The sequence below is a fragment of the Magnolia sinica genome, chromosome 12 (assembly GCF_029962835.1).
Source record: "Magnolia sinica isolate HGM2019 chromosome 12, MsV1, whole genome shotgun sequence".
NCBI classification, from domain to species: Eukaryota; Viridiplantae; Streptophyta; class Magnoliopsida; order Magnoliales; family Magnoliaceae; genus Magnolia; species Magnolia sinica.
The window spans coordinates 21,704,478-21,731,775 of NC_080584.1; the positions used below are offsets into that span (position 1 = coordinate 21,704,478).

The 27,298-nt window shown below is 37.9% G+C and overlaps 1 protein-coding gene across 1 annotated transcript; it reads left to right on the forward strand.

Moving 5' to 3' along the window:
* Window positions 1-1,756: 1,756 nt before the first annotated feature.
* LOC131221096 (protein SUPPRESSOR OF FRI 4) lies at window positions 1,757-27,298 on the forward strand. The gene is made up of 7 exons (XM_058216209.1): window positions 1,757-2,395; window positions 10,836-10,936; window positions 17,726-17,852; window positions 21,272-21,687; window positions 25,093-25,250; window positions 25,370-25,423; window positions 26,821-27,298. The coding sequence occupies exons 1-7, from the start codon at window positions 2,205-2,207 to the stop codon at window positions 26,890-26,892; spliced, it is 1,119 nt and encodes a 372-aa protein (XP_058072192.1). The 5' UTR covers window positions 1,757-2,204; the 3' UTR covers window positions 26,893-27,298.

Sequence of the window (27,298 nt, forward strand, 5' to 3'; positions counted from 1 at the left end):
TCGGGTTAAGCATGCTGACTTGGTATTGAGCCGGGTCGAGTTCGGGTCAGTCATGTTCCCCAACTCGGTCCGACTCGACTCAATGCACCAAATCGATTCGGGTCAACCCTGACTCGGTCTGACTTGACTTGATTGCCACCGTTCCAATCACAGTGCTGAAGGAAACACTTTACCGTGTATTGCTAAGCCCACACGCGTGGACAAGGCAACCCCTCCACACCCGAAACGGATTGGCTACTCCCCTTGCCACTGGCCAATGGCTGGTGGTCGGTGCTCTGTGGGACCTACCATGATGTGTGTGTTTCATCCATGCCATTCATCTATTTTTATAGATCATTTTATGTTGTGAGAGAAAAAATGAGGTATATCTAAATCTAAAGTGGACCACATTAAAGGAAATAGTGTTGAATGAATGTTGACCATTAAAAACGTTTTGGGCCCATAAAAGCTTTGGATCAAGCTTATATTTATTTTTTCCCTTCATCTGGGTCTTTATGACCCAATCAACAGATTGGATGTCACATAAACAGTACAGTGAGCCTTAGGAGGATTTTAATGGCAGATATCCAATCATTATTTTTTCCTATAGTGTGATCCATATGAGATTTATATCCCTGTCATTTTTTGTATCAATCCCTAAAATGATCCTTAAAAATGAATGAACAAAATGGATGAAATAAATACATCATGGTGGCTCTCACATAGCACATACCACCAGCCACGGGGCCGGTGTCAGGGGAGTAGCCAATCCGTCTCCCTCCAAACCGGACGCGGATTGCGTGCTACCCCGCCCGGTCCTAGCTCCAAACGGGCAGTTCTATGGGCAGGCCCACCGTGATGTATCTGTACATCCAAACCATTTATCCGTTTTCTCATATTATTTTAAGGTATCAAAACAAAAATGAAGCAGATCCAACAATCAAATAGACCACACCACAGATTACTTTTGCATTTAATGCAACTGACCTTTAATGCTTTATGCATTTTAATACAACTAAGCTTACTATTTGGTGTGGTCCGTTTGATCGCTGGATCTGCCTCATTTTTCTTTCGATTCCTCAAAATAATCTGATAAAAGGGATAGACAGTTTGGATGTACAGATATAACACGGTGGACGTGCCCACAGAACTGCCCGTTCGAAGCAAGGTCCACGTCCCTCCACACCTCACCTCGGGCGCGATCGTGGCAAGTGAACATGGGATCCAAGCCTTTGGCCAGGAGCATCGCACGGTGTGGATTCCCTGGACCAAGAATCAGGCTGTTCCACTTGTCAGGTGGAAGAAATGGTCAGCCGGCTCAGTAAAAACGTTGCCTCCATTTCCTTTTTGGTAAACTGTGGCCAACCTGATGAATGGACGAACATATCTTTTGGCCGGAGCATCTAAAATTTGGTATCCACCTGATGGACGGTGCGGATCATATGCATATGCGTGGCGGCCTGCAGATCGAGTGTCTGATACGGGCGCGTGTGCTTCGCAAAGACCTCTTTCGATAAAGAAGGGAACCGGTTTGCGTCCTGCCCTATATGTCGGGTCCACCATACTATATGGGTTTTATCCACGCCGTCCATCCATTTTTCTGGATCATTTTACAGTATCAATCGGGAAATAAGGCAGATCCAAGGCTCAACTGGACCACACCATATGAAGTAGCAGTGATAATGACGACCCCCGTTATGATTATTAGCCATCCAACCTCTTCAGAAGGTCTAGACGAAGAGAAAACGCAAATATCAGATTGATCATAACTTATACGGCTGCCGAGAGAATTTTAATGGTGGCCGTTCAATTCCCACTGTGTAGTTCACTTGAGCATCAGATCTGTCTAATTCTTCGGTTCGTAGGCTAAAATTATCTGGCAAAATGGGTGGGCGGCATGGATAAAAGCCATACATCAAGGTGGGCCCCACAGAGCCATGCCTGTACGGATTATCGTCCAGGCGGGTGCCGGACGCCATCCGCTTCCCAATAAAACAGAGAGAGAGACGGATTGGCTTCTTCGTTGTTGCTGGAGACCGAAGACCTCGACCGGAGGTAAAACCCTAAACCTAGTTTCTATTCCATTCTCACTAGGAACGAAACCCGAATACCATCTCCAGCGACCAAAACGAAAAGGTAAAGAAGGGAAACCCTAACCCTAACCTCGTAACTATAATTCCTCCTACTCCAAATTTGAGAAAAGCAGAGAATCGGAAGAGAGAGAGATGGGTAAGAAGAAGAAGCGGGCGTCGAAGGTGTGGTGCTACTACTGCGACCGGGAGTTTGATGACGAGAAGATATTGGTGCAGCATCAGAAGGCGAAGCACTTCAAATGCCACGTGTGCCACAAGAAGCTCTCGACTGCCGGAGGAATGGCCATCCACGTCCTCCAGGTCCACAAGGAGAGCGTTACTAAGTACGTCCCTCCTCAGTTCGATTTCCAAAACCCTAGAACTAATGCCCTTCCAAAAAAAAAAAAAAAGATTTTTCCTTTTTTTTTTTTTTTTTGTGTGCATTGTTGTCATCGTTATCTACATGATTTGATGATCTAGAACGTTGATATGATTGGCCACACCATGGATTAGGGGGTGACCCTTTGATCAGCAGTGTTTAAATAGACTGTTAAGGAGAAAATAGAGCCGTCCACATTGAACGGGAGATGGACCAAGGACTGACTGGTTTCCTTATTCGAGTCTGGGAGATTTCTGGGAAATTCCATCCACCAGATCAATGGTCTTGATCACAGAGCAACTGCCCCTGGTTGTACAAACTCATGGCTAAAGAGTGTTGAGCATATCCTTGCAGCGAGGGTTATCTAATTCCTCAATGGTCTTATTCTCTTGAGGAATTGACTGATGCTCGATAGCATCTGTGGTTTTTTCAGTTTGTAAAAGTGAGGCCCATTGTTCGTTGATTGAGACTTTTGGTCTGATGTCCTCACAGTGGATGGGAACCCCCAAAAAGTTTCCTTTGTGGGACAATCCGAATTCCTAAGAAATGATCTACTGCGATGATCCATATTCATCTGAAGAAATGTAGAAGAACGGATAGCCAGGATCTTCCAATCTAAGATTTTTTTTAAAAAAAACATGATCCATCCATATGCAGGTTCCATCAGATTGTTGGTCTGGATTATTTAACCATGGACCACCCCAGTACATACTGAAATCTTGATGGTACTATGCATATCCTGGATTAGGAACCATTCGATTCATTATATGGTGTCTTTTTCATTTTATATGTTATTTTCTGGAAATATGCATGGTTTGCCCAAGTAAATTGAGAACTTGTCATTAATAAGAGATGCCACGATATTGATATTTGTATCTAGTAATTTGAAGGTCTCTTGTATCAGAGCCATTAAAAGAAAAAGAAAAAGAAAAAAAAAGCTTGCTTTTATTAGCATGTGCAAAAAAAGGAATTTATATTGTACAATATCCATATCATTTATCGATCCTTGATTTTTCCATGGCATATGACCTTAAAAAAAGGTTATTCTAGCAAACACATATTTTGAAAAGAGAGATGAGCATTGAATAACCTTAAATTATGGATCATATACAAGCCAAATAAATTTCTTTCTACATAGGAATGCATAAGGAACACTTAATGATGATCAATATGTAAAGGCTGCAAGGTTATTAGGAGAGAGCTTAACTATGCAATATAGGTTAATGTTTTACGGATTTTTGCATCAAGAGCTTGTGGAGAGGGAGTGAAATTAATAGGTGCCAAAAAATGAGTTGGTGGAATTTAAAAGAAGAGAAAACAACTCTGTTTAGTAATAAATTGATGCAAGAAGGAAAGTTGAATGAGTGATGTGTATCGATAATTTACAAAGAAGATCTCTTGTCCTCCCCAACATCTGTTTGATATCCATGGGAGATGCAGAGTCGATTGGACAGCCTCTTCATTCATTGCACCTTTGCTCAAAAGGTGTGGGACCACTTGCTATATGCTTTTCATATCGCTTGGGTGATGTGGAAGTCTGTTGCTGGTCTTTTGTGGGCTTGGCATGGAAGATGGGTGGGGAAAGTTGGGAATGTTGTGTGGAGATTGCCTGTTTTGGTCCATATTTAGGGGGATCGTAATAGGCATTGTTTCCAGAATAGGGTCTCATTGCTTCAAGAGATCATTAGGAAAATTAAATGTAATGTCTTAGGATGGGCTTCTTACGTAAAGGCGGTTAAATCTGCCTATCTCATCTTTTTTGGGTTGTAGAGTTTTGGGCTGTATTCTTTTGCACTTTTTAGCGTGCTTCTAATAGATTGTAGTTCTCTAAAAAAAGAAGTAAAATGGAATGTTGAAGAAGAATTTAATGTTATATGGTATGAGATGGCAGAGTACATCAAGAAAGTGGCGGAAGAAGTTTTAGAGTCTGTTATCAAGAATGAATTACAAGGCTTGACAAGTGACCAAAAAATGAGAAAATTTTAGAAGAGTATAAAAATGTCAAGAAGAATGCTACGAAAGTGGGGAGGCTAAACTTGAGGCATATGATAGTGATCTATGTTGGGGACAATAAAATGTGAGAAAGATGTCTTCAAACTTTTAGAAATGATAGGGAGAGAAAGGGTAAGACTAGATCATGTTAGATGCATTAAAAGTGATAACATATTGGTAAAGGACGATATGATTAACGAAAGGTGAAGAAACAATTTCCAGAACTTAGTAAATGACAATCACTTTAAGAGAGTTTGAGGATAGAAGAAATAGTAAACTCAAATGAGGTTGGTGACTGTAGATACTTCCCTAAGATTGGGTCATCTAAAGTGTATGAAGTTTTGAGAACAATGGTGGCAAGAAAGGCTCAAATAGAGGTTTGGATGTGCACAATATATATTGAATTATTTTAGTTGCTAGAGTTGTTCAACATGATCGTAAGATCGAGGAAAATGCTAGGCGAATGGAGGAAAGATACCATGGTACTTATTCAGAAGAATAAAGGAGATAGAGAGTTGCTCCTACTATTGTGGGATTAAACTTATGAGTCATACTATGAAACTTTTGGAGAGTGATTGAGTGAAGACTAAGCATGAGACGAATGTATCAAAAAATCAGTTTGGATATATTGCCAAGAAGGCCAACTATTGAGGCTATTTTCTCTCGTAGACAACTGATGGAGAAATATAGGGAGGGTTAGGATTTTCACATGATCTTTATTGACTTAGAGAAAGCATACGATAGGGTCTTAAGAGAGGTAGTTTGGTAGGTGTTGGGAAGGAAATGATTCTTAAGAAGAAACGTTGACATGAGTAAGGATAACTTGCAAAGGAGCAACAATAAATGTGAGGACCACTAGTGGAGAACAGTGTTTTCAATATAGACGATATCAATCAATATATCTTGTATCCCACCTAGGCACTATGAAACCCCCAATGTTTTTCGTATTATTGTTGCATAATGTATCGCACCCTTGGGATATAAATACATATCAGTTTTCGCACGGGCATCAGTTGTATCACATAATTTATTGTTGTTGTCGGAAATCATGGGGAAACATTGGAAAATTGGTCGAATTTTTCAATGAAACTTTAGGTTTAAAAAAAAAAAAAAAAAAAAACCAATACACACGTAGAATTTTTTTATTTTTATTTTTTTTTAAAGTCACAAAAAACAAGTGCACATAAGAAGTTTCTTTCATACAAATTCTAATCTATGCACTATCTGATTGAACTGATGCAACTATATTCAAAGTCAATTCATAAAATTTATAAATGTAAGAAGACATTTATGGAAACACAAGCATTACATTCAAAAGAAAAAGAAGAAGTAGAAAACTGAATATAGACTTATTGATTTTTTTAATTTTAAATTAAAAATTTTCCTAAAAATCCCCAAATTGCTAAGAATGTTTAGACCACGTTATATATATGTTTGATTTTGTGTTTGGACACTAAGATTCTGGCCGATTTGGAAAATTTTGATTTTTCCCCAACTTTCCTCAACTTGGCCCATCTTCCCCAAATCTCAAAATTGAAGCTCCAAATCCATAATTTTTCATGCAAAACATGAAGAATCATGGATTTCTTACCATTTGACATTATTTTCAACATATAAAAATGAATCAAAACGAAAAAAACACATACATTTTAGAATCCAACCCCCGATTGTGATTTCGGAGAAATTTCGAAGATTTTCTTTCAACAAACTAAAGTGGTCTAGTTGAAATCATCTTACAATGTATTAAAAAGAAGTTTTTTTTTTGTGATTTTTTAAGGATTTTCCAAACAAAACAACATCGGTTTCCTTTTATTCCTTTCGATATCGATATATTGCACGTTACATTAAGAATTTATGAAGAGGGAGTGTGGATATATCGCAGGATATCGTGAATCATGATATCTACTATAAAGGTGGGCTTCGTCTCGCATAGTCGGGATAACTAATATATCGTGGGATATACCAGTGATATCGTAAGATACTGAAAACACTAGAAACCCCAAGGTAATATCTGAAATTCTTCGTATCGCAGAAGATATCACATGATATTGCAATCATATATCTGAATATCGGTATCGCATTGATCAATATGGCCGTACTATCTGTGTCAACACAACAAAATGATACACGATACAAGGTCGTATCAGCGCGATATGAAACGACCAACCAATATTGGCCTCTATCAGCTAATACAAGGTGTATCGGCACTAATAAGGGGCCAATAAACCTAATAAAAGCCCAATTTTATTTTTTTCCCATTTTTTTTCACTCATGTCTCCTCTTCTTCTATCATTTAAATCATAGAGGAAGCTTAAAAACTCACTTTAGTCTAGATTTAGACTCATTTTGGGATCAAAACAAATTATTTGAATAGGATTTAATAAATTGAAGCAAAGTGGACCACTATGGGGAAAATCGGAAAGAAAGGTAAACCTTCTCTTTATATATATATTTATATATATCTTCTTTTTGTTGTATTTCAATGTAATGGGCCCTAATTGAACACAAATCCACAAATCCAACATGGATTTGTGTTCAATTAGGGCCCATTTAGTTGACCTTCAATGGATCAAACAGACAGATACACCATCATTGCATGTCCAAAATACAAAGAGAGAGAGAGAGAGAGAGAGAGAGAGAGGATTCTCTCTTTTTTACCCTGATAATTTCCATAATTCTTTGGCTTAAAAATTCTATTTGACTAATACGCGCTACTATGGCCTGATACTGACCAATATCGATACGCAACGCCCATGTCATATCATTTTTTGGCCGGGCCGATATGGCTCCCAATATCGATATTCATTACCATGATTGCAATATACCGCATAACATTGCAAGTATCGCAACCAATCCCTTTTATAAAATTTTCGATATCGCACATAAACATGAGAAATCTGGGGGTTTCTTCAGAAACTTAAAAAATCCATTATAAATATCTTTTTCTTGATTCCTCTCCACTTCTAAATAGATCTATTGTGGATTTCGACCCTTCTTGAATCCCTTTGAAAAAAACACAAATTTCAAGTCAGAATGAAGATCCAAGCCTTCTTGATTCCTCTCCACTTCTAAATAGATCTATTGTGGATTTCGACCCTTCTCGAATCCCTTTGAAGAAAAACACAAATTTCTAGTCAGAATGAAGATCCAAGCCAATTTAGGTCCTTTTTGTTTATCCAAGCACATTTCAAAATTATTTTTTTTTCTCTTAAAATTCCACTCCTAATGTATGAACAACTCTGTGGGTCTAAGCCACAACCACACATCATTCACGTATATCTTTCCAATTTTCCACTTTTGCTTTTGAATATATTGCTTGTATTCCATACATGTCTTCTTGCATTTGTAAATTATATTTTTGAGAGATTTGTAAATTATATGAATTGACTTTGAATATACTTACATTGGTTCAGTTAGACAACGCATAGATTAGGACCCTATACAAAGGGGAATTATTATGTGCACTTTTTTTTCCTGTGATGTTTTGATTTCCAAGTGTGTATTGATGTCTTTTTAAGCAATCCCTGAAGTTTCATTGAAAAATTCAACGAATTTCCCAATGTTTTCCCACATTTCCCGACAACAACGATACATTATGCGATACAACCGATATATCCCATTCAATAACCAATATGTATCTGTATCCCAAAGGTGTGATACATTACACAATAACGATACGGAAAACATTGGTGGAGAGACAAGTGAGTTTCTAGTTATTGTAGGGTTACACTAGGTGTCGGCATTGAATACGTATCTTTTTTGCATTGGCTATTGACAGGTTATTGATGCATTTGTGGGAAGAGATCCTGTGGTGTATGTTGTTTGAAATGATATAGTTTTGATTGATGACATAAAAAAAGCAAAATTAGAACTATGGAGGGGGATGCTTTATAATCTAAAGGTTTTTATGTGGAATGCAATTTTAATAACAATAGGATTAGAAATGAGGAATTAGTTATCTTTCAAAAAAAGAAAAAGAAAAGAAATGAGGATTTTTTTATTTTTTATTTCCTGAAAGAAGAGAAATGAGGACTTGGTTAAAATTGACCAAGAAATACCCAAAAAAATTACCATTTTTTATACCTTGTGTCAGTAACTCATGAAAGGATATTGCTCATAAAATTAAAGCAAGGTGGATGAAGTGGAGAAGCGCTTGTAGAGTTTTATTATGTGATCGTTGTACCCAACCAAATTGAAGGGGAGATCTTTATAGGATAGCTATGAAACCAGCCATGCTTTATGGAAAATGTTGAGCAATCAAGGAACAACATTTTCATATGAGGATGTTGAAATGGATGGGTGGCAAGAGAAGGGAGGATAGAATTAGAAATGAAATCATTTGAGGGAATTTGGAAGTAGCACCCATAGGTAATAAGATGAGAGGAAGTAAACTTAGTTGTTTTGGCCATGTTTAACGAAGACCAAGAATTGTGCCGGTTAGGAGTGCGTTAAGTTGAAGGCTATAAAAGGGCAAGGAGAAGGCTCAAAAGGACATTGGTGGAGATACTAAAGAATGATTGATGACTTATATTTTGACTGGGGATAATGCCCTTGATAGAGTGGAATAGCGGAACAAGATTCATGCAGCCAACCACAATTGGAATTAGTTGGCATAGCATATAAGCCTTAGATGATGATGATGTTATTAATATATTTTTTTTCTCTATGAGGTATTAGATGAAATGGAAAGATTTTGGAATGGATACAATGATATTCCTTCAGCTCGTTATTGTGAAAAGAATTTGCTGGATGGTTCTTCCTAAAGGATCGAGAGGAGAGATCCAATTTACTCTACCATATGAACACAATATTATAATGACCTGAGAGTCCTCTTATTTGAACCCTTATATGATCTTCAAGCAACTGTGTGCTTTAATATAATTATTGTATTCAAGCCCTCTTAGTTGAACCCTTAAATGATCTCAAGAAACTGTGTGCTTTAAAATAGTTATTGTATTCAAGCTTGGTTGAACCAAGCCTGTGCGGTTTCAGAATCTCACTATGAAGGCCTCTCATCTTTCACTTGCATTTAGCACTTGTAAGAGTGAATTTTGATTTTTGTGAAATCTTAGACACTAGAAGAAAGAAAGCTTTCCATTTATTTCAAATCATTTTCCTTCTTTCTTTCATTCATATTTTCTCAAGTGATAAACCAATGCTTTATTAAAGAAGAAGATAATAATACACCATTATGGAAGAGGCACCATACCAATAGCAAGTGAACCTCTTGTCACTCCTCTCTTTCACAAGAGAATTATCGACCTCGTTTGCTTTCCTTTGAAAACAACAAATCCATTTCAATTCATATCCTTGATCTATGCATTTCTAGGCAATGGAGGGACATTTTGTTGTATGTAGGGAGATGCAGTCCAAGTTGTGAGTGAGTCCCTCAAAAATCAAATCTTTGCATTATTTGATCTTCAAAAATGGCATGAGAAGGTGCAAATATGAGTCAATCTTATGCTAATGGCAATGATGGTGATCCCATTTCTGTGGCTAAATTGACTTGATCACTGGTAATGTGACAAGTTCAATAGTTTCTATTAAATTAGGCAGATTCTCAACTACTCCATGGTTAGCTTAAGTTTTGAGTGTACCCCTCCTCCTGTGCTTTTATACACATGGACAGTCTAGCCCAGCCTTTGTGGACCTCTATCTTTTGATTGGTAATGGAGATTTTGTAAGGGCAGGAGAAACTAAAACAAAGTAGGCTTGAACCCATGAGCCACATCATAAAACAAAAACATTCCTCCAACTGAGAAAACTATAGGTCACCCAAAAAAGAAAACCAAGCCAAAAAAAAGGAGCTAGAGAGCAGACAAAACCTTTTTTCTGCTGTCGACAACAAGAAGATTGATCCATTTAGAGTGACCAATATTTATGCATTGTGATTATCATAATATCAATAGTTAGTCTCTTTTGAATAGGACCTTTTCATTGTTATTGATATATAAAAAAATTCAATATCTACATGTTGGTACTTATCTAAACAATGTTTACATATAATACGCTAATTGTCTATAAGAACGTAAATCAGATTTTATTGAGATGCCATAAAAATGGACCTGACTCGGTAAATTGAGCTTGAATTGATCGAAAACCCAAGATGTGCCAGCACATAAACTCAGTCGATTGCTTAGACTTTCAACAAAATTAGTTTGGCCTAGTTCTAGGGAACTTTTGTTTGAGGTACTTTACCAAGTCAATTTGAAAGAAAACCTTAACTCAACAAGGAGTAACGAACCAACCATTGTTTGATTCGACAAGGTTCGACTCCAAGTTCATGATTTGGGTTTTTGAGATTTGGCATGCATAATATATTTTTCCATAGTCTTGTTCAGTTATTGCCATATTATTTATGCTTACAACATTATTTCTTGCACTGATTCCATTTGATCTAATAATCATTCCAGGGTGCCAAATGCTAAACCTGACAGAGAATCAACTGAAATCGAAATTTTTGGGATGCAAGGAATCCCTCCAGAAATTTTAGCAGCTCACTATGGGGATCATGGTAATATTCCTTAGATCTATTTTGTTCGGGTTGGATGAGCCCAAAATGCATTTGCATCTTGTTGCTAATGAGACTCTATTTTCCTTTATCATTGTCTTGTTTAGAGTCATGTTGGGTGTCAACACGTGTATAACTGATATATATTTATTTGTATGTGTGATTGTATGATTGGAAGTGTAGAAAGCAATAACGCCAAGGGTATAGGATGAATTTTATGTAGATTAAACACTAGAGAGGGAGAGAGACATCTGTAAACTAGCAAAAAGTGAGCGATACAAGAAATAGAGGCATAAACCACCTTAGATACATCAAGGGTGTGGATTAGAGGTCTGGGTGAGAAACAGGAAGATTAGGGAGAGACGGAGATACTGCTGGATATTATTCATTAAAGAGTTAATCTAAAGAAAAAAGGTAGATTTTTTTTATTTTATTTTATAACGGCGATGAGATGCTGCTGGATATTATTGGGTTGAATCTGGAACCTACTAGGTTCATGCTTATTGTTGAAGTTAGAAATATGCGATGCAAGTGTGACAAATTTTGACTTGTTCAAAAGGTTTGGAAGACCAAAGTACTTCAAATCAAATTACTCAGGAGTAGGCGGATTGGCTTGCGCATCCCAATGTTTTCAAAATCCTTAGCATATCGCAAATCGTAATAGGGGTTCAATCATATCGAATCACAAATCATAAGATTTTTTCTGATTTTCTTATAAATATGAAAAATATAAATAAATCAGAAAAAAATTAAAAACTTCAACATATCATGACACGGTATTACTTAAAAATTAAATGATTCTTATCCTTGCTTCTTCTTTTTTTGTCTTTCAAGAAAATTTCCTTAAAAAACAGATAAGGATCCTTTTGTAATTTATGTTCTTGTTACCTTTCTTGAGTGTAGGATTGCATTGGAAAAGCGGCATTTGATTTCATAGACTGACAAAAAAATTTATTTTGATTTCTAACCATCATTCCACAATACATATCAGTCAACATGACCGTAACCATCCATAAAAACATTCCAGAAAAGTCATGCATCAATTTGGTATTTCAACCCGTTATGAAGTAAGAAATCGTTAAAAAAGGGGGGGTATGATTTCACTGAAGGGAATATGTATCATTTAATCTCTTATAAAGAACAAAATAAAATAATTTACCTTTTCTAAATGATTCTTGTTTTTTTAAAAGTTTTTTCTGAATGATTCTTAAAGACCCCACCAATTTAAAAACATAAAATGAAAGACGAGTGAAGCTTAAAATAGAAGAAAACAAAAGTATAATTTGAATCGTAAATCGTAGGATTCATATAAAAAGGGATACAAAGGTGGGATTGAAATCGTTTTGTTTAAGATTCGACTCAAGCAGAATGTGGCCTGATTCCGCCCCCCCCCCCCCCCGCATGCACACACACACACACACACACACACACACACACCTCTCTCTTTTAAATGGTGGTTTCATCCATCCCTCCACCTTAAACCCTTCTCGACCCCAAGTCCCAACTCAAAAGATAAAAGACCAATGTCACCCTCACTTATGGGTTTCTAGAGGGCGCATCATCAAGGAGGGTATTCTTGTCTTTTCAACTACCGTTAGTGGGTTTTTTTTTTTTGAATGTTTTGAAAGCTATACAAGTCCCTTAGGGGAAGTACAACTCCTTTTGTAGTTATTCCTTTTGCATTACTAAAAAAAAGAAGAGAGAGAGAAGAGAGGACCAACATCTCCCTCATGGGCTTCTAGGGAGAGAGATCATCAAGGAGGGTATTCTTGTCTTTTCATTAGCCTTTTTTTATAATATGTTTTGTAAACTATACAAGTCCCTTTGGGGACTTGCAACTCCTTAAGAGCGCTTGAATATTGAGAAGATTGAGAAAGTGTTACCTCTTTGCATAAGTTGCTGTCTGGTATGTGTTACCATGTTTTGTAGCATGTGTTGCTAGGTTTCTTTTCCATCTTATTGCACTTCTGGCTGCATTAAGCGGTATTAGAGCAAGTTCGCAAATTGAGGTTTCTCCTCTTCCTTTATCATTTTTTTCTTCTTCTTCTTTTTTCCATTTTTATTCATTTCTATTATTTCTTTCTTTCCTCACCCATCCCTCTTTCTCATACACAAATCCCATACCAAAAAACCCACCCTATGCCATACCTCTTTCTCTCATTTATTTTCTTTCATTCACATACCCAAAAAAATAAACCTTAGTTGTCCCTCATCCCATACCCAAAACCCATATGTTTCTCTATCCCATCTCAAGACCCTTACCATTCACCTTCTCCAGAAGTTTAAAGGAGAAGAGGAAGATTAGCTGCCAAATCTTTTGTTGTCTTAGCGACCCATGATCAGATTGGAAGGCGAAACTGCTACATTTTATGTCTATTGATTATGATATGCGGTCTGTGTGTCAAATTTATCAGCTTTGGCATCACATGCTCACGAGAAGCAGGATTTATATGGTCTTACGATGGTGACTAATAATGAAGATAACCTGTTGTCAATGATGTGACAAGTGATTGAAAGGTTAGGCTCCACTTAAGTAGCAAAATAATGTTGTGGAGGAGGCTAGTCGGAGAACTGTGACAAACCCTCAAGCTAGTTATGATCATGATGAATTCATGGAGTCTGGATGCCAATCTCCCAGGCAAGCCTGGATTAATGTGGCAGGTAGAGAAGATGCAAATCACAGGTATGAGCACGACGTTATCAACAGCCTTGGCGCCTTAAGCATGCACCATGCACATAGTACCACTTGAGGTTATCAATAGCCTTGGCGCCTTAAGCATGCACCATGCACATAGTACCCCTTGAGGTTATCAACAGCCTTGGCGCCTTAAGCATGCACCATGCACATAGTAAGCCTCGTTAAGAGGATCCAACAAAGCGAGTGAAACAGAGTTTGAAGAATTTAGTGATAGCATTGACCCAAATATTTTCCATTGATTTTTTATTTATTTATTTATTTTTTTAAGTGTAACTAAATTTCTATTAAAAAGGGGGGGTCATAGCCCCCAACTATGCTAAAATAGCTCCACCGAGCTTCCCTTGAATACATTTGTGACTGTAGCCCACTCCACTACTAGCCACTTAGGCTTTTGAAACACCTGTTCTTGTGTCATAGATCTATTATTGCATTCTAGTCATATCATCCGTAAAATGGCAATAAGATTGAGGCGCCATACTATCCTTTGCTTCTGTCCGAGCAAAAAACCACATGAATAAGATGTCCCCACCTTTTTGAGGCATCATCCACCATAATTCTAGCAGAGCGAGGAATTTCTCTGGAACTATGTGAGCGAACTGACAATGTATGAAAGATATCCACTGTTTCTCATTGTTGTAGAGGGACCGAGAAGAACATTTAGAATGAGTTGCTAGAGGGTCATTGGAGAGCCTGTTTGAAGTATATCAATTTGCACTTCGAGCAGATGAGAAACACAAATGGATGGCAGATAGACAAAGTGATTAGCAATCTGGAGGTTATTTATCATATTGAATTGCTGGCTAACCATCCATGACCTATGATTACCATGCACAATAACCAAAGAATCCTAAAACAATGGTCTTAAGGTGGTAAGAGTCCAAAAGAGATGTCAAAGAGAAACCATAATAATGACACTACTTACCATGGATTGGAAAATCGATGTCGTATCATCCAATATGCCTATATTATATCAGTATTGGCAAAAGCCAATGCTTGATATGGGTCCATATCATCTTGACGCTAAAAAAACCACCCTAAATTGGACCCCGATACATTGTACCCCTATCGGCCAAACCGATGCGGGCTTAAAATGTCCCCAACTGACCTCCTTTTTCAGAAATTTCCCCTTTCTCTCTACTCCTTTCAAGTTTTTTTTTCCTTATAGAGATTGTTTTAGGAACATTACTGATTAGAGCATCTATTGCAAATTTGAGGATCAAAACAAGATTCTCTGAGTAGAATTGAAGGATTGAAGCCCTGATACCCGATTTGGTAAAAATCCATAAAGCTTTCTGATTAATCTTCCAAAATATTTATTGGAATCAATGCAAAACAACAGTGTAAACCCAAATCAATCAAATCATGCTTGATTTGTTCTTGATTTAGGGATTTTTTTTTTCTCTTTTTTTTTTCCTATTTACAATGGAATTTTTAGAATTTTTTATAACTTTTTTCAAATAGAAGCTGTGATGATGCATGAGGAGCCTTTTCCGACCAGATCTACAACAGATTTGAGGATGAAAACTAGTTTTTCTGAATGAAATTGAAGGATTGAAAGCTTGGTACCCAATTTGGGAAAAATAAAAAATGTGAAAAACCTTTTTTGTAATTGTTACTAGGACCAAGTGGAAACAAAATTATAAATACATATCGCTCAAATCATGCTTGATTTGTTCTTGATTTTGTGTGTGTGTGGGGGGGTTTTTTTTTTTTTTTTTTTTTTTTTTTGCATTTTCTTAACTTTTTCTGTTACACTGGAAATTTGTGGAATTTTCAATTTTTTTTCCTTTTTTCAAATAAAATCAGTCTTTTAATACTGTAGATCTACAAATGTCACACATGGGTTGATTAAATATTTTTTAGAACATTTTTTGGTAGTTTTTAATGTTTTTCTTATTTTTCTTCAAAAATCAGATTGGGAAAATGAATAATTAGATCTATAGCTGTAATCTTGTGTTTGTTTTTATTATTGACTTGTTGGTGAAATGAGTAATAATTTTCACCTCTTTTTTCTCTTTTTAATCTTTTTTTAAAAAATAAAAATAAAAATTGTTGTTTGTTTATTTATTAAAGTTGGATGTTATTATTCTATAAGTCTTTTTTAATTGAATGTTAGTTGTTTTGTGTGCTCATGTGTTTCTGTAATTAATTTATTAAGTCTGTAACACTAATAAATTTTCTTTTTATTTTGGTGCTTTTACTGAGTGGACTAAAAATATCAATTATATATTTATGTATTGATTTTACAATGGCACCATACCCATACTTATAGTTGTTTGACACTCTTACTGTTATAATTTGAATCATTGCATAGTCCAATAGTTGATAGGCAATCATATTAGCAATATATAATATCAATTTATGACATATATCAACAATTTATACCAAAAAAAAAAAAAAAATCAACATTGCAGCTTATAGTAGTTCAACCTGACATACAACATTCTTGCCAAAGAATGTTTCTATTCACATTCTTGATTGAATACATATCAAAACACAAAAAATGATTCTTGAGTATCTCTCTTATTTTTTTCTTGCTAAAAAAAATCTGTCTGATATAAACTGGCATCCGCTGATATGGGCCCGATACCGATACACGACGCATTATCATATAATTTTTTTAGTGGGCTGATAAGCCCACCAATACTGATTTTCAGAACCACGCTACTTACATGGGTGTGGGGCAAGGTTCACCTTGCAATCATGTGCTGGACAACTTTGTGAAGTTGTTATCTTTGGAAAGAGCCAAGGAACCAGATGCCAATGATGTTGAGTCATTGTTTGATGGTCTAAAATCCCATATTGTCTTCCATTGAGCGCATCCTGGCTACTCATAAGGATGAAGAGAATGGAAACCGGCTTCGTGCCAATGTCTTACACACATAGGGGTACAAATGAGCAAAAGCCCATCAAGGTCATGATCAACAATACAAGCAGCTTGAAGATCGTTTCACAGGGGACGGTCCATTATAGAAAATGTCCAGACTTTGTGGGGTTCACCATGGTGTGTACGCTCAACTTGTTTGTCAAGTGCGCCCCACCAGGATTGAGGGACAAAGAAATCAGGCCTATCAAAACTCAGGTGAGCCACATTATTTTACATTTTTTTCCTATGGTAGCAGCTATCTGAGTTTTTGGATCTGCTTGATTGTTTGGTCCATGGGCAAATGTCCCAGCAGGCCTGATGGGCAGATTGGATGTCATAAACGCATTACAGTGGGCCCAACACAGCTTGACTCCATGCTTAACTTACCATTGGAGTTGACTTCATGTGATCATTTCTCTTTCAAATATTTATTATGCATTTTGTTGGTTTTAACAATTTATTGAGAATAATATATGACTTGCCTAAGCCACCTGCTCAGCCCATCTGAGTTGGAAAGTGATGTTCTCACATGTCAAATACAACCCGAATCACAATTTTTCCGACAATGGCTCGTATTGAGGGCAATTGCTGGGCAGTACTTATTCATCATAAATCTAGAATTTGCCAAAATTCACAGTATTTGTAGTTTCATTGTTTCCTCTGTTGTCTCGTTTGAACCCCCTATTCTTTGATTGAGTAGAGTAGGCATATTGGTTTTGGGATCTCATTAATTAGAGTTTTTCCAATGCATCTTTGGTTCTACTGTGTTCCATAATCTGTTACAGCGTCCCTTTTTTCCATGCTCTAGCTCTTCCTTGACTATGTTTATCTGTTTCCCAATTTTTACAATAGCTCCACTGTTCCTTATTCTTATGTGTTGTTTCTTGCCATCTTTTTCATCCTTGTACACTTCAGTTTATTCAGCACAGTTGCAGCCTGCAACCCCTTTATTAAAAACTGGACTCGTTATTTTAAGAATTAGTTGTGTTGTGTTACGCTACTATGCTACTCTATTGATGCTGTATTTGTATATTTTCTTTTCTTTTCTTTTCTTTTCTTTTCTTTTTTTCACCAAAATACGATCAGTGTTACCTGACAGCTCATTACCTTTTAAGTTACAGCAGACTTGGTGGGATATATGTCATCTATTGAATTTGACACTTCCTAAATGCGATGCATATATTGTATTGTAGTTGTTTTTGCAATTAACACCAAAATTGATTTGCAGATGAAGATGCACCATCAAAGTTAGCTAAGGTGGAGATTCCGTCTGCTGGATTTGTTGGTGGTGTTGTACCAGGAACATTAGGCATGGGGTTTCCTCCACAATCAGCTTATGGTGCAATGCAACCAATGTATGCTTTTTCTTTGCCTGCAGTTAAATATTTTGAGATGTCCTCTCTCTTTTTTATTTTTTATTTTATTTTAGTTATTTATTTATTTTTGTGTGTGATTGTTCACAATTGAATTATGATGTCTAAGTGTTAGTTGCAAGGCGTCAATCAAAATTATAATTTCTGTGAATTGTCACTGTATTGCTCTCAAGGGGATGTATCCTGACCATTCAACTGGCAGGACAGCCCGTGGACAAACCATAGCCCACAAGTAGCAGTGGTTGGATGTTCATAACAATGCCATTTGTCGGGGGGGAAAAAAGAAATTGAAGAACCATCAATTGCACACACCTTTTCTGGATGGTTAAAGGATTTTACAGAGTGGTCAGATGCACCTGTTTGTTGCATTTTTTAGGGCATTGGCATATTGATGAGGTTGCCAATTAATAGATATCTCTGGATTAGATATCCATATATGCCAAACTTGTGAAACTGTGGGTTTATCCATTTATTAAATGGTACTAGAAGTACATGGGATGTGGTCTCTAAACCAAATTTGGGGTCATAATCTGTGATAAATAGTATTTAGCTATCATAATTCCACATAACTATCATGGATGCTCATTGGACATTTTGGTTTGCTCTTTAAGCCATTTTTGCACTTCTTTTTGTAATTATATGCATGAAATTGTAACCGTATTTCATGATTTTATTTACTTGGGGACTTTTGCATTTTTGGTATTTGGTAATTGATGCATGGATTTGCACAAACTTCCCCCTTGGGAAGGGTTTTATTGATTTCTAGGGGCGAAATGTTCTTGGCCGTGACACCCCACTAGCTGTTAAATCACACCATGGAGGAAAGACTTAATTAAAAGGGGAAACCAAAGTAAATCCAGTGTGAAGAAAGGTGTATAGCATGCGTACTCATGTTGGTATCACGTGTGATTTGAGTGATCAAGATCTAGTATCTTCAAGGCTTCAGGAGGTGAAGGTGCTTGATGAGTGGACAGGCCCCAAGGTGGGGTGTGCGCATGTTGATGCACAACTGGAGATCAGTGAACGTTTTTGAATTTGGGAACACCATTGTGTTTAAGAAAAGAATTTATGCAAAGGGAGGGGAGGGAAAGATAATATATGTGCTTAGGCTATAGAACGTTAGGACTGAAAGATGAAAAGAGGTGTTTGGTTAGGGGAACTGCTAGATTGTGTGGGTGAACATAATGGTGTTCAAGTGTCCTGATCGGTGTTGCAAATAGCGCCCATACCGTAGCATAACTACAATGCCACTTAGTGTGCCAAAATAGCATAACTCCCTAGTAGCGTATGCTATTTTGGGTGTAGGACTTAGCATACACTAGACTCTATCTAGCATATGGGTAGGTAGCATATGCTACCGTGGTTGTGCAAAATTTTTTTTTTTTTTTTGAAAGATAACGATTTCATTAAGAAGAAAAAGATACAAAGAAGAGAAAAGAAAAGGAAAGAAAAGAAGATAAGATAGGCTGCAGAGATTGCAGCCCCTAAACGCCTAAAAAACGGAGATCCTCAGCTGACCAATAGTCTACATGGGAAGCCCATTCGATAAGCAGCCGCTTGGACGTGGAAATGACAGCATCAATCGAGTTTGAAACATTATCGAAGCATCTGTTGTTTCTTTCGATCCAGACAGACCACCAGATGGAGAGGATCGCCATCCTCCAAAGTCTAGTTGTCTTTTTACCAATATTCACCCCATGCCACACGAATAAAAGGCGGTCCACAGATTCGGGAGCACACCAAGGGACCTTGAACTGTGGATGTGCATTTTAAAGCTTAAAACTTAAAAAAGTTTAATGTTGTAATACTTTTATGTTAAGCACAATTTGAAAATTGGTGGTGATTTCATTCTCCTCACACTTGGCATTGATGTACAGCTATCCAATTCCAGACCCCATCCAAACTAGGGTCACCATTAGGGATGAAACATGTCTGTAGAATCATACATATCAGGCAACTGTAACAAGTCCGCCAAGTGTACAGTTGAAGAATTACAGCTAGTTTTAAATGGTGTAAAGGTAACACAATATGCTAACATATAAAAGTATGGACTTTTTTCTCTCTTTCGAAAGCATTATTCCCTTTGCCACCCCTTTCAGTTCTCTCAATCCACACTCTGATTGAATACGAAAAAATTAGAGAATCAAATGACCCCATGAGAATATCTCTTGGCTAAATTTTGAGCAGCATTGGAGCCCAAACAAAAGAGAAGATCGACAACAAAAGGTTGAGCTTGTAAACCAATTGTTACTATTCACTTTAACTTTTAGATAACTAGTAGCCCCAGAGTTCAAAATTCCAGTAGATCTAGAGTTCAAGCCTCAGAGAAGGGGCATCCCTTTTTCTTATCCAAGTATCCAGTTTGAAGGATCTAACTTGTTCTTATCAACAAATTCTTCTATTTCTTCTTCTTTAATCAGTCTATAAACTTCAAATTTTAGAAAATTTTAGAGGAATTCCCATTTTCTGACTTTAATTGCTACTGGTTCAGAGGAATTTCCATTTTCTGACTTTAATTGCTGCTGGTGCTCTATTGTTTTCAGAATGGGGTAGTGCCAGTGTTTTCTGAAATCTCCATTTTCTGACTTTAGCTGCGACTGATGCTCTCTTGTTTTCAGAATAGGGTAGTGCCAGTGTTATGGAATTGTTTCTTCTGCTTTTCCTTTTGTTCTCTTTCTTTTTAAGCTTTAGGGGATGTATGTTGCCCTGATGCTGCTCTTTATCCATGGATAACCTCTCATCTTCCTTTTTTGGTAGGTTAGTTGGTTTAATATAGGTTCCGTTGCTTTACAAAAGAAATAAAAAATAAAATCTACAAGATTTGATACCATTCCAAGAATGACCTGCTGGAGAAAATGGAAGGAAAAGCCATCTCTGGTTGCATATTTGGTTCCAGAGAAAGGTAGAAACCCCTCCCCCCTATGTGTACAGAGAGAATTCCATACTGTTTTAATCCCTGTTGAATGGTTGAGGTGGGTGGGGGGGTGTTATTTACCTGAAATGCCCCTAAAGCATCTGAAAGTTCTTGCTCTGAGAACGGGAATCAACCAAAAAAAGGCAACAGCAGAAATCTGTGTTGGTTCTAGCCAAATGTCTGAAAAGAATATTGGAATCGGAGCTTTTGAATTTCAGTTCCACTTCAGGTTCGGGCACAAAAAGTTTTGCTGGAACTGGCTGAAACAAAACGAAAACTATTATGTTAATTGAAAGTTTTTAAATATCGTTTTGGGTGCATCATCTGGGTTTTTAGTCTTCAAAGATCTCTTTTCATGGCAACGTAGGAACTTCTGCCTTGGGTAACTTGTCGTGCTCGTATGAATGCTAATAGATGATCTTTTTTCATTGTGCATTGATAACAACAATGAACCAATTCTTACTAGCATTTTTTTGTTTGGCTGCAGATACAATTCTGCGGCATTAGCGGTGCAGGCTTCAGGTTGGCAGATTCCTCCTCGTCCTCAGCCTTGGTTTCCATCACATCCAGCAGCCTCAATGCCTCCTCCTGCAAACGTGGGGCTGACACAACAACAGCCTCTGTTTCCTATACAGAACACAAATCTACCTCTGTCAACCTCTACTCCTACACTTAAACCATCATTTTCAATAAGTCCACCTGGACTTCCCTCATCAACACCTCCTGTCCCTGTATCACAGCCTCTATTTCCCATTACAGCTAATAATAGTTCACCTGCTCAAAGCTCACCATTTTCAGCAGCTTCACTTCCAGCAACCATTCCATCAACCTCTCCAACGGAATTTAAGAACTCAATTGACACAAATTCGGTGCCAAGTATCTACGCTGCTTCAAGCATCCAAGGTTTGAATTGTTTTCATCCTGTGTTCTAAAAAAGAAGAAAAGAAATAAGAAATAAAAGAAAAAAGAAAAGGCATGATTTTTTGTTGTTCAGTCACGCATTGTGCTTCTGTGAAAGAGTTATATTTGCATCCATTACATGGGCAAGAAAGCTGCTTCTTTGCTATAGTAGCATTCGTTTATTTGGTATGATAGCAGTTTATTTTGTGTGTCAGCAATCACTTTTATTGTCATTAATGTTTGGTAGTAAAATTGATGTGTAGAGGAAGGGAGATGGTTTGCAAGTCGTAGGAGAGGTGGAAGTTGTTTTGGAAAGTAGGTCTCTTGAATTCTTTAAACGTCCTTTCAATTGCCTCAAAGCCCTTCTGGTGTACTTCAATATTGTTTTGCAGTTTTGAATAACCAATTGCCGGACATTTTTGCTCCTCCTTTCTACCTCAGTCAATGCATATCATCAAGATAATCTTCAGCTGTTCAAGGATTTGAGCATCGATGTTGTGGACTGGAATCCAGATCTTAGTTGCACAATCCTCTAACTAGTTGCAACCCTGCTTTGGATTGCATTTTGGATTCATACTCCTACTACCTATTTGTTTATACTCGCTAACAATTTGAAACTGACACTTCCCCACTCCCACACCCTAATCTGTTGCTCTAGGTATTACATAATGGTGGATGCCAGTGTATCATTCAGCTTGCTGCTTGATACGATAAGGGCCGTATTGGCCAATACAGCCATTGGGCAAAAATCTAAAGAATTTTATAAAAAATTATTGGTAAAATTCTTTAAAACGTGAGGATCCCAATTGTGTATTATCTCTTGGTTTCAGACATGTATTTGATGGTGTAACGGGCCATTCTTCGGTGAAAATGTTGTCTGTCAGGCACTGTTAGCTTGACACACTGAATGTCAACTAAATAGGCCCTAATCAAACACGAATCAAGCATGATTTGGTGTATTAGGCCTGTTGCATGTAAATACAACAACAAAAAAAAAGGTGGAAAATGAAAGAAAAAATAAAGACTGTTTAACCCTTCTTCTGATATTTCTCAAAATGGTCCACTCTTCAGTTAATCAAATCTTTCTCAAATGTGTCTTTTGATCCTCAATGTAGGCGTAGCTCTAGTTTAAAATTAGTTCCTAAGCTTCCTTCAAGGTTGAAAAGAATAAGTGGAAAAACAAAAGAAAGTTGGAAAGTATAAAATTAAATTAAATTAAATTAAATGGCCCCTCAATAGCCATATCAGCTCCACAATGGTGCTAGTTCTGCCCATATCGGCCGTGATGGTCCATTTTTTCACAACAGACTAATTCACCCCATATCGTGTAATTTGGTTGACCATTTCTTTTACGTAATGGCCGATGCGGCCTTAACATAACCATTTTTTAGTACCATTCTGTTGTTGCTTCACGCAACTATAATGCAGCTGATCCACCAACTCCACCTCTTCTTCTTCTTCTTCTTCTTCTTCTTCTTCTTTAAATGGCAGTTTATCCATAAAAATTAAATATCGTTACTTTGGAATGCTGCTCAACTTCTTATTCAACTCTCTTCTAATGTCTTCAAGGTGAAAATGCTGTGTAATTGAGCTGCAAGAGGCCAGTTTCTTTTTTTTTTTTTTTTTTTTTGCGGAATATACTTGTGCTATATCAAAGTCAGAGTCCAAATTGATGGGGACATCATGCACACGCGCAGGCCCCCCACCCTACGCACGTACTCGAGGAGGAGGAATGCCCCACTATTAATCTAAATCAACAACGACATCTATGGAGGACCTCTTAGTTAAGAGGTTGTGCTATGGAGCATTGGAGTGGACCCGATCATCATGTGGATTCCACCATTGGATCTCATGATCGTGGCCCACTACCCTAGATGATCTAGGATTATGAGTTTTGGTTATTATCGTTATTAGAAACCTCATGAACGGTTTTGATTGTGTTGATTAGTTGCTATTTTTGTTACTTCGTCTCTAAGTAATAGTGTGCGCACATTGCGCGACTTTTGGGGTTTAGGGTTTTTTTCTAAATAGGCAACCCCATGTAAGTTTTTTTCATTGAAGCTTATGAATAAAATTTTGCGTTTTTTCTTCTCCATCCCTCTAAGTTGAAGAAGCTAATTAGGTGCGAAACCCTCCCTTCCTCGAATGGCTAACTACCGTGGTGCGAAGCCATAACTATTCCGAATCATCCCTATCTCTTCCACCCCACATCCACCATCTTCCACAGCCCCCCCTTCTTAAGATTTATCTTTTTTTGTGCCCAAGTTCTCCACCACAACAAATTTTTAGATTTTGGCCCACAAGAGGGGCTGAAACTTCGGCGGAGCACCACGCACACACCGAGAGGTAAATCTTCGCAACACTTGGTGTGAGAGTGAGCCTCCCCTAGCCGACCACATGCAAGGAGTCCTTTTTCAGTTTCGTGGGCCCCACACACGTGCGGCCAGACAGCCACACACGTGCGTCCAGGTGAGCCTGCTGTCCACACGTGCGGTACTTCTCTGGTTCATCTCTCTCCTCTCTTTCACTCCTCTTTCACCCAAAATCCCTAAAACTAACCCTAAATTATTCAAATCTCCAATTTTATGCCCTTTCTTCAACCTTAGGGTTCCTCGAATTGAAATTTTTGAATCCCTTAGATTGAGAGAATTATTTCTGTGCATGTGTGGATGAATTTACCTTTCTTTGATTCTTGTTTGGTCTGATTCTTGTTTGGTCTATAATTTTGATTGATCCGGCCTTAGCATGTGTAGGCCTGGATCCGCATAAGATTCCCCTTGATTGTGTGTTCGAACTTTTGTGTGGGATGTGGAATTTTGTGTAATTGCTTCTGAACTAGTGTGATCTAAAGCCTGAAAATCTTACACATCATATTTGAATTTCATGTCCTGCATCACAAATGTTGGCATTGTGAACATACTTGATTAGTTCTACTTAAATATGTCTTCCTTGTGCCTGTCCTACAAAAAGAAAGTACGGTACTGTCAACATCATGTGAATTTGGAAACTGCATTGTGAAGTCTTTTTAATATGTATGTCTCTTTCAAAATAAATATTGCCCTTTTGTCAATCATCATGACTTTGTCCCAGCTAGTTAGCATTGGCTTCATGGATCCTATTTGGCCAATTCCTATTTGCAATATGAATTCTCATGATAACTTGGCCCAAGTTCTACAACCGGCTGCCCACCTGACATTAACCCTACTCCACCTGGGCTAAATGCTAATGCTTTGGGAGCTCTCCAGCAGTTTATTTCCTGTGAAATAGGGGTTAGGAATTAGGATAGGTGTCACATTGATTTGTGTTTCCTTGTCATATGAATTTTGCATGTATCAATAAAAACCATGAATGCTACACCATGTTGGTTCTTTTGTGCTTGTGAATTTACTTGGTGCTGATTTGTTGTAGGTGGTGTACCATTCACTGGCTCACATATGTACGCTTCTGGTCCAAATACCGGCGGTCCTTCTATCGGGCCACCGCCTGTGATATCTAACAAAGCCCCTGCAGCCCAACCGGCCACCAATGAAGTTTATTTAGTTTGGGATGATGAGGCAATGTCCATGGTCAGTTGGCTCCCCCTGATTTCATTATGTTTCGAATGGATTTCTGTGACTATTTTGTCAAAACAGTTCAAATCACTGTTGAATGTCTACATGGTCTAACACCTCTGAAATGTGTGCAGGAGGAAAGAAGAATGTCCCTAACGAAGTATCAGGTGCATGATGAAACTAGCCAGGTAAGTTGTAACTATCTCACTTCTCATACATTTTTCAAGTTGGTTTGCTCATCCATCCAAGTGGATAGGTAGGCTTATCTTTTGCTTCTCTTGTGTTCAATTATTTATTGATTCTGCTTTTTCTCCTTGGTTTTCTCAAATTCGAATTATGTATGACCTAATGACGCCGATCCTGGCTCCTTTTTTATTAAAATATACGAAGGAAGATTTTAGGGCCATTTTAGCATCTCTTATTCTAGGCCCTTCAATCTTATTCCTGATGAGCTTAGCCACCCTGGAACACAAGTGCAAGGGCAAACTCAGCTGGATAGTTAATTGGGAATATCAAAATTGATCTCTCTTTTCCAGGGGGACCGTGAGAAAGAGGAGGAGATATGGAACCAGCGAGTGGCAACTGGTTCAGCGGTGCTATCAAAAAATGCCTTCTATGTGCTAGCAGAGCCACTCATCCCTACTCCTTTACTTTCAGTCAACGGTCTAACCTCGCATAGCTCATGAAAGGGAATGCCTTAGAACAGAACCAACTATTAGCCTTGAGAACCAATTCAATCTAGTAGGGTTGGTTCCCACTTGCTCCTCTAGACATCAAGCTGTGCATCAAGTGTTCCCTACCATGTTGATGTTCTCACAGCAAAAATCGGCCTGGTCTACTTATGAGTTGGGACACATGCACATTCAGTATGGAAACTTGGCAATTTTAAAATACATCTCTGCTGTTTCCATTCATGTATGGCCCACCGGATGAACAGAACACTTAAGCTCATCTACATGGTGGACCTTCTTGATGCATGGCTCATATCTCACACACATGCCAGGTGGCTGCATGTGGATGTGGCTGTGGCTGTGGCTGTGGGCTGAGAAAATTTCAGTGTTAGTTTCAATCATTTTGGTTGATGAGGCAATGGTGTACTCCCTTCAATTCTCAGCCTCTGCACTTTGCAAGCAATTCTACCCATTCCGTGGGCATTCAAAGATTCAAGTAGGTATTTACATTATCTTTTATGTTAGCATTACAAATCTGACAAGCGCCGCGATCGACTCGAGGGTTCTTCAACCTCGCTTCGGGCCCATGTGAAAATGTATGTATCATTCTTTAATCAAAAATTTGAATCTGTTCGTTGATATTCATTCTCCCTAATATGCTTTGTAACGAGCGTGGGGGTTTGGGTGGAACGAGAAAACGGCAGACGGGCTTTTGCCCATTCGTAGCATTTCTTGTTATCTTTTTTCCGTCACCATGCAGTCAGACTTGCCACAGGTCAGCAGCTTCCCATTTAGCCGATAAGTTTGATCTCTTGCATTGAAAATCAAATCTTAAAGTCTGATTCGTCTCTGATGAACAGTTAGGTTTTGCAGTTTCTCTCTGATTTTCAGTTTGGTGTGTGATTTTGCTTCAGATGAACTCCATTGATGCAGCCATAGACAGGAGGATATCTGAAAGCAGGCTTGCAGGTCGTATGGCATTCTAACTTAGTGGTCATCTGGCATTCTAACTTGGTGGTCAAGCAGTAGGTGCGCAACAGCGCTCCTCACAAGTTCTTTTGCTTTGGAGGTGGAAGTTCTAAAACAACCTGGGTTCTGTCACAAGAGTAAGTCGCAAACTCATCTTGGAAGTTGTTTTTGGGCCTACCAGTCGTTAGGGTTTATCGATGTTGTATTCTTTTGAGATAATTTCAGAGTCATTTCTTTATCTGCTCTGGAGGTCTCGGGAGGAGCCACCGTTGATATTTTCATGTCATCTTGGATTTTGTTCTTCATATAAATGTCATACATCTCAATTCTTCCTCAAGATGATACTGACTATAGAATGGAGACATTCTATTTGCATTGGAGGGAGCATCTTTCATGGAGAATGTAGTTAGGAGCTTTATGCCA

Bases quoted from the DNA above. Each gene is read 5' to 3' on its own strand.
- LOC131221096 (XM_058216209.1), top strand. From the start codon at position 2,205: ATGGGTAAGAAGAAGAAGCGGGCGTCGAAGGTGTGGTGCTACTACTGC. The intron at 2,396-10,835 runs GTACGTCCCTCC...TAATCATTCCAG, and splicing joins CACAAGGAGAGCGTTACTAA to GGTGCCAAATGCTAAACCTG. The intron at 17,853-21,271 runs GTATGCTTTTTC...GTTTGGCTGCAG, and splicing joins TATGGTGCAATGCAACCAAT to ATACAATTCTGCGGCATTAG.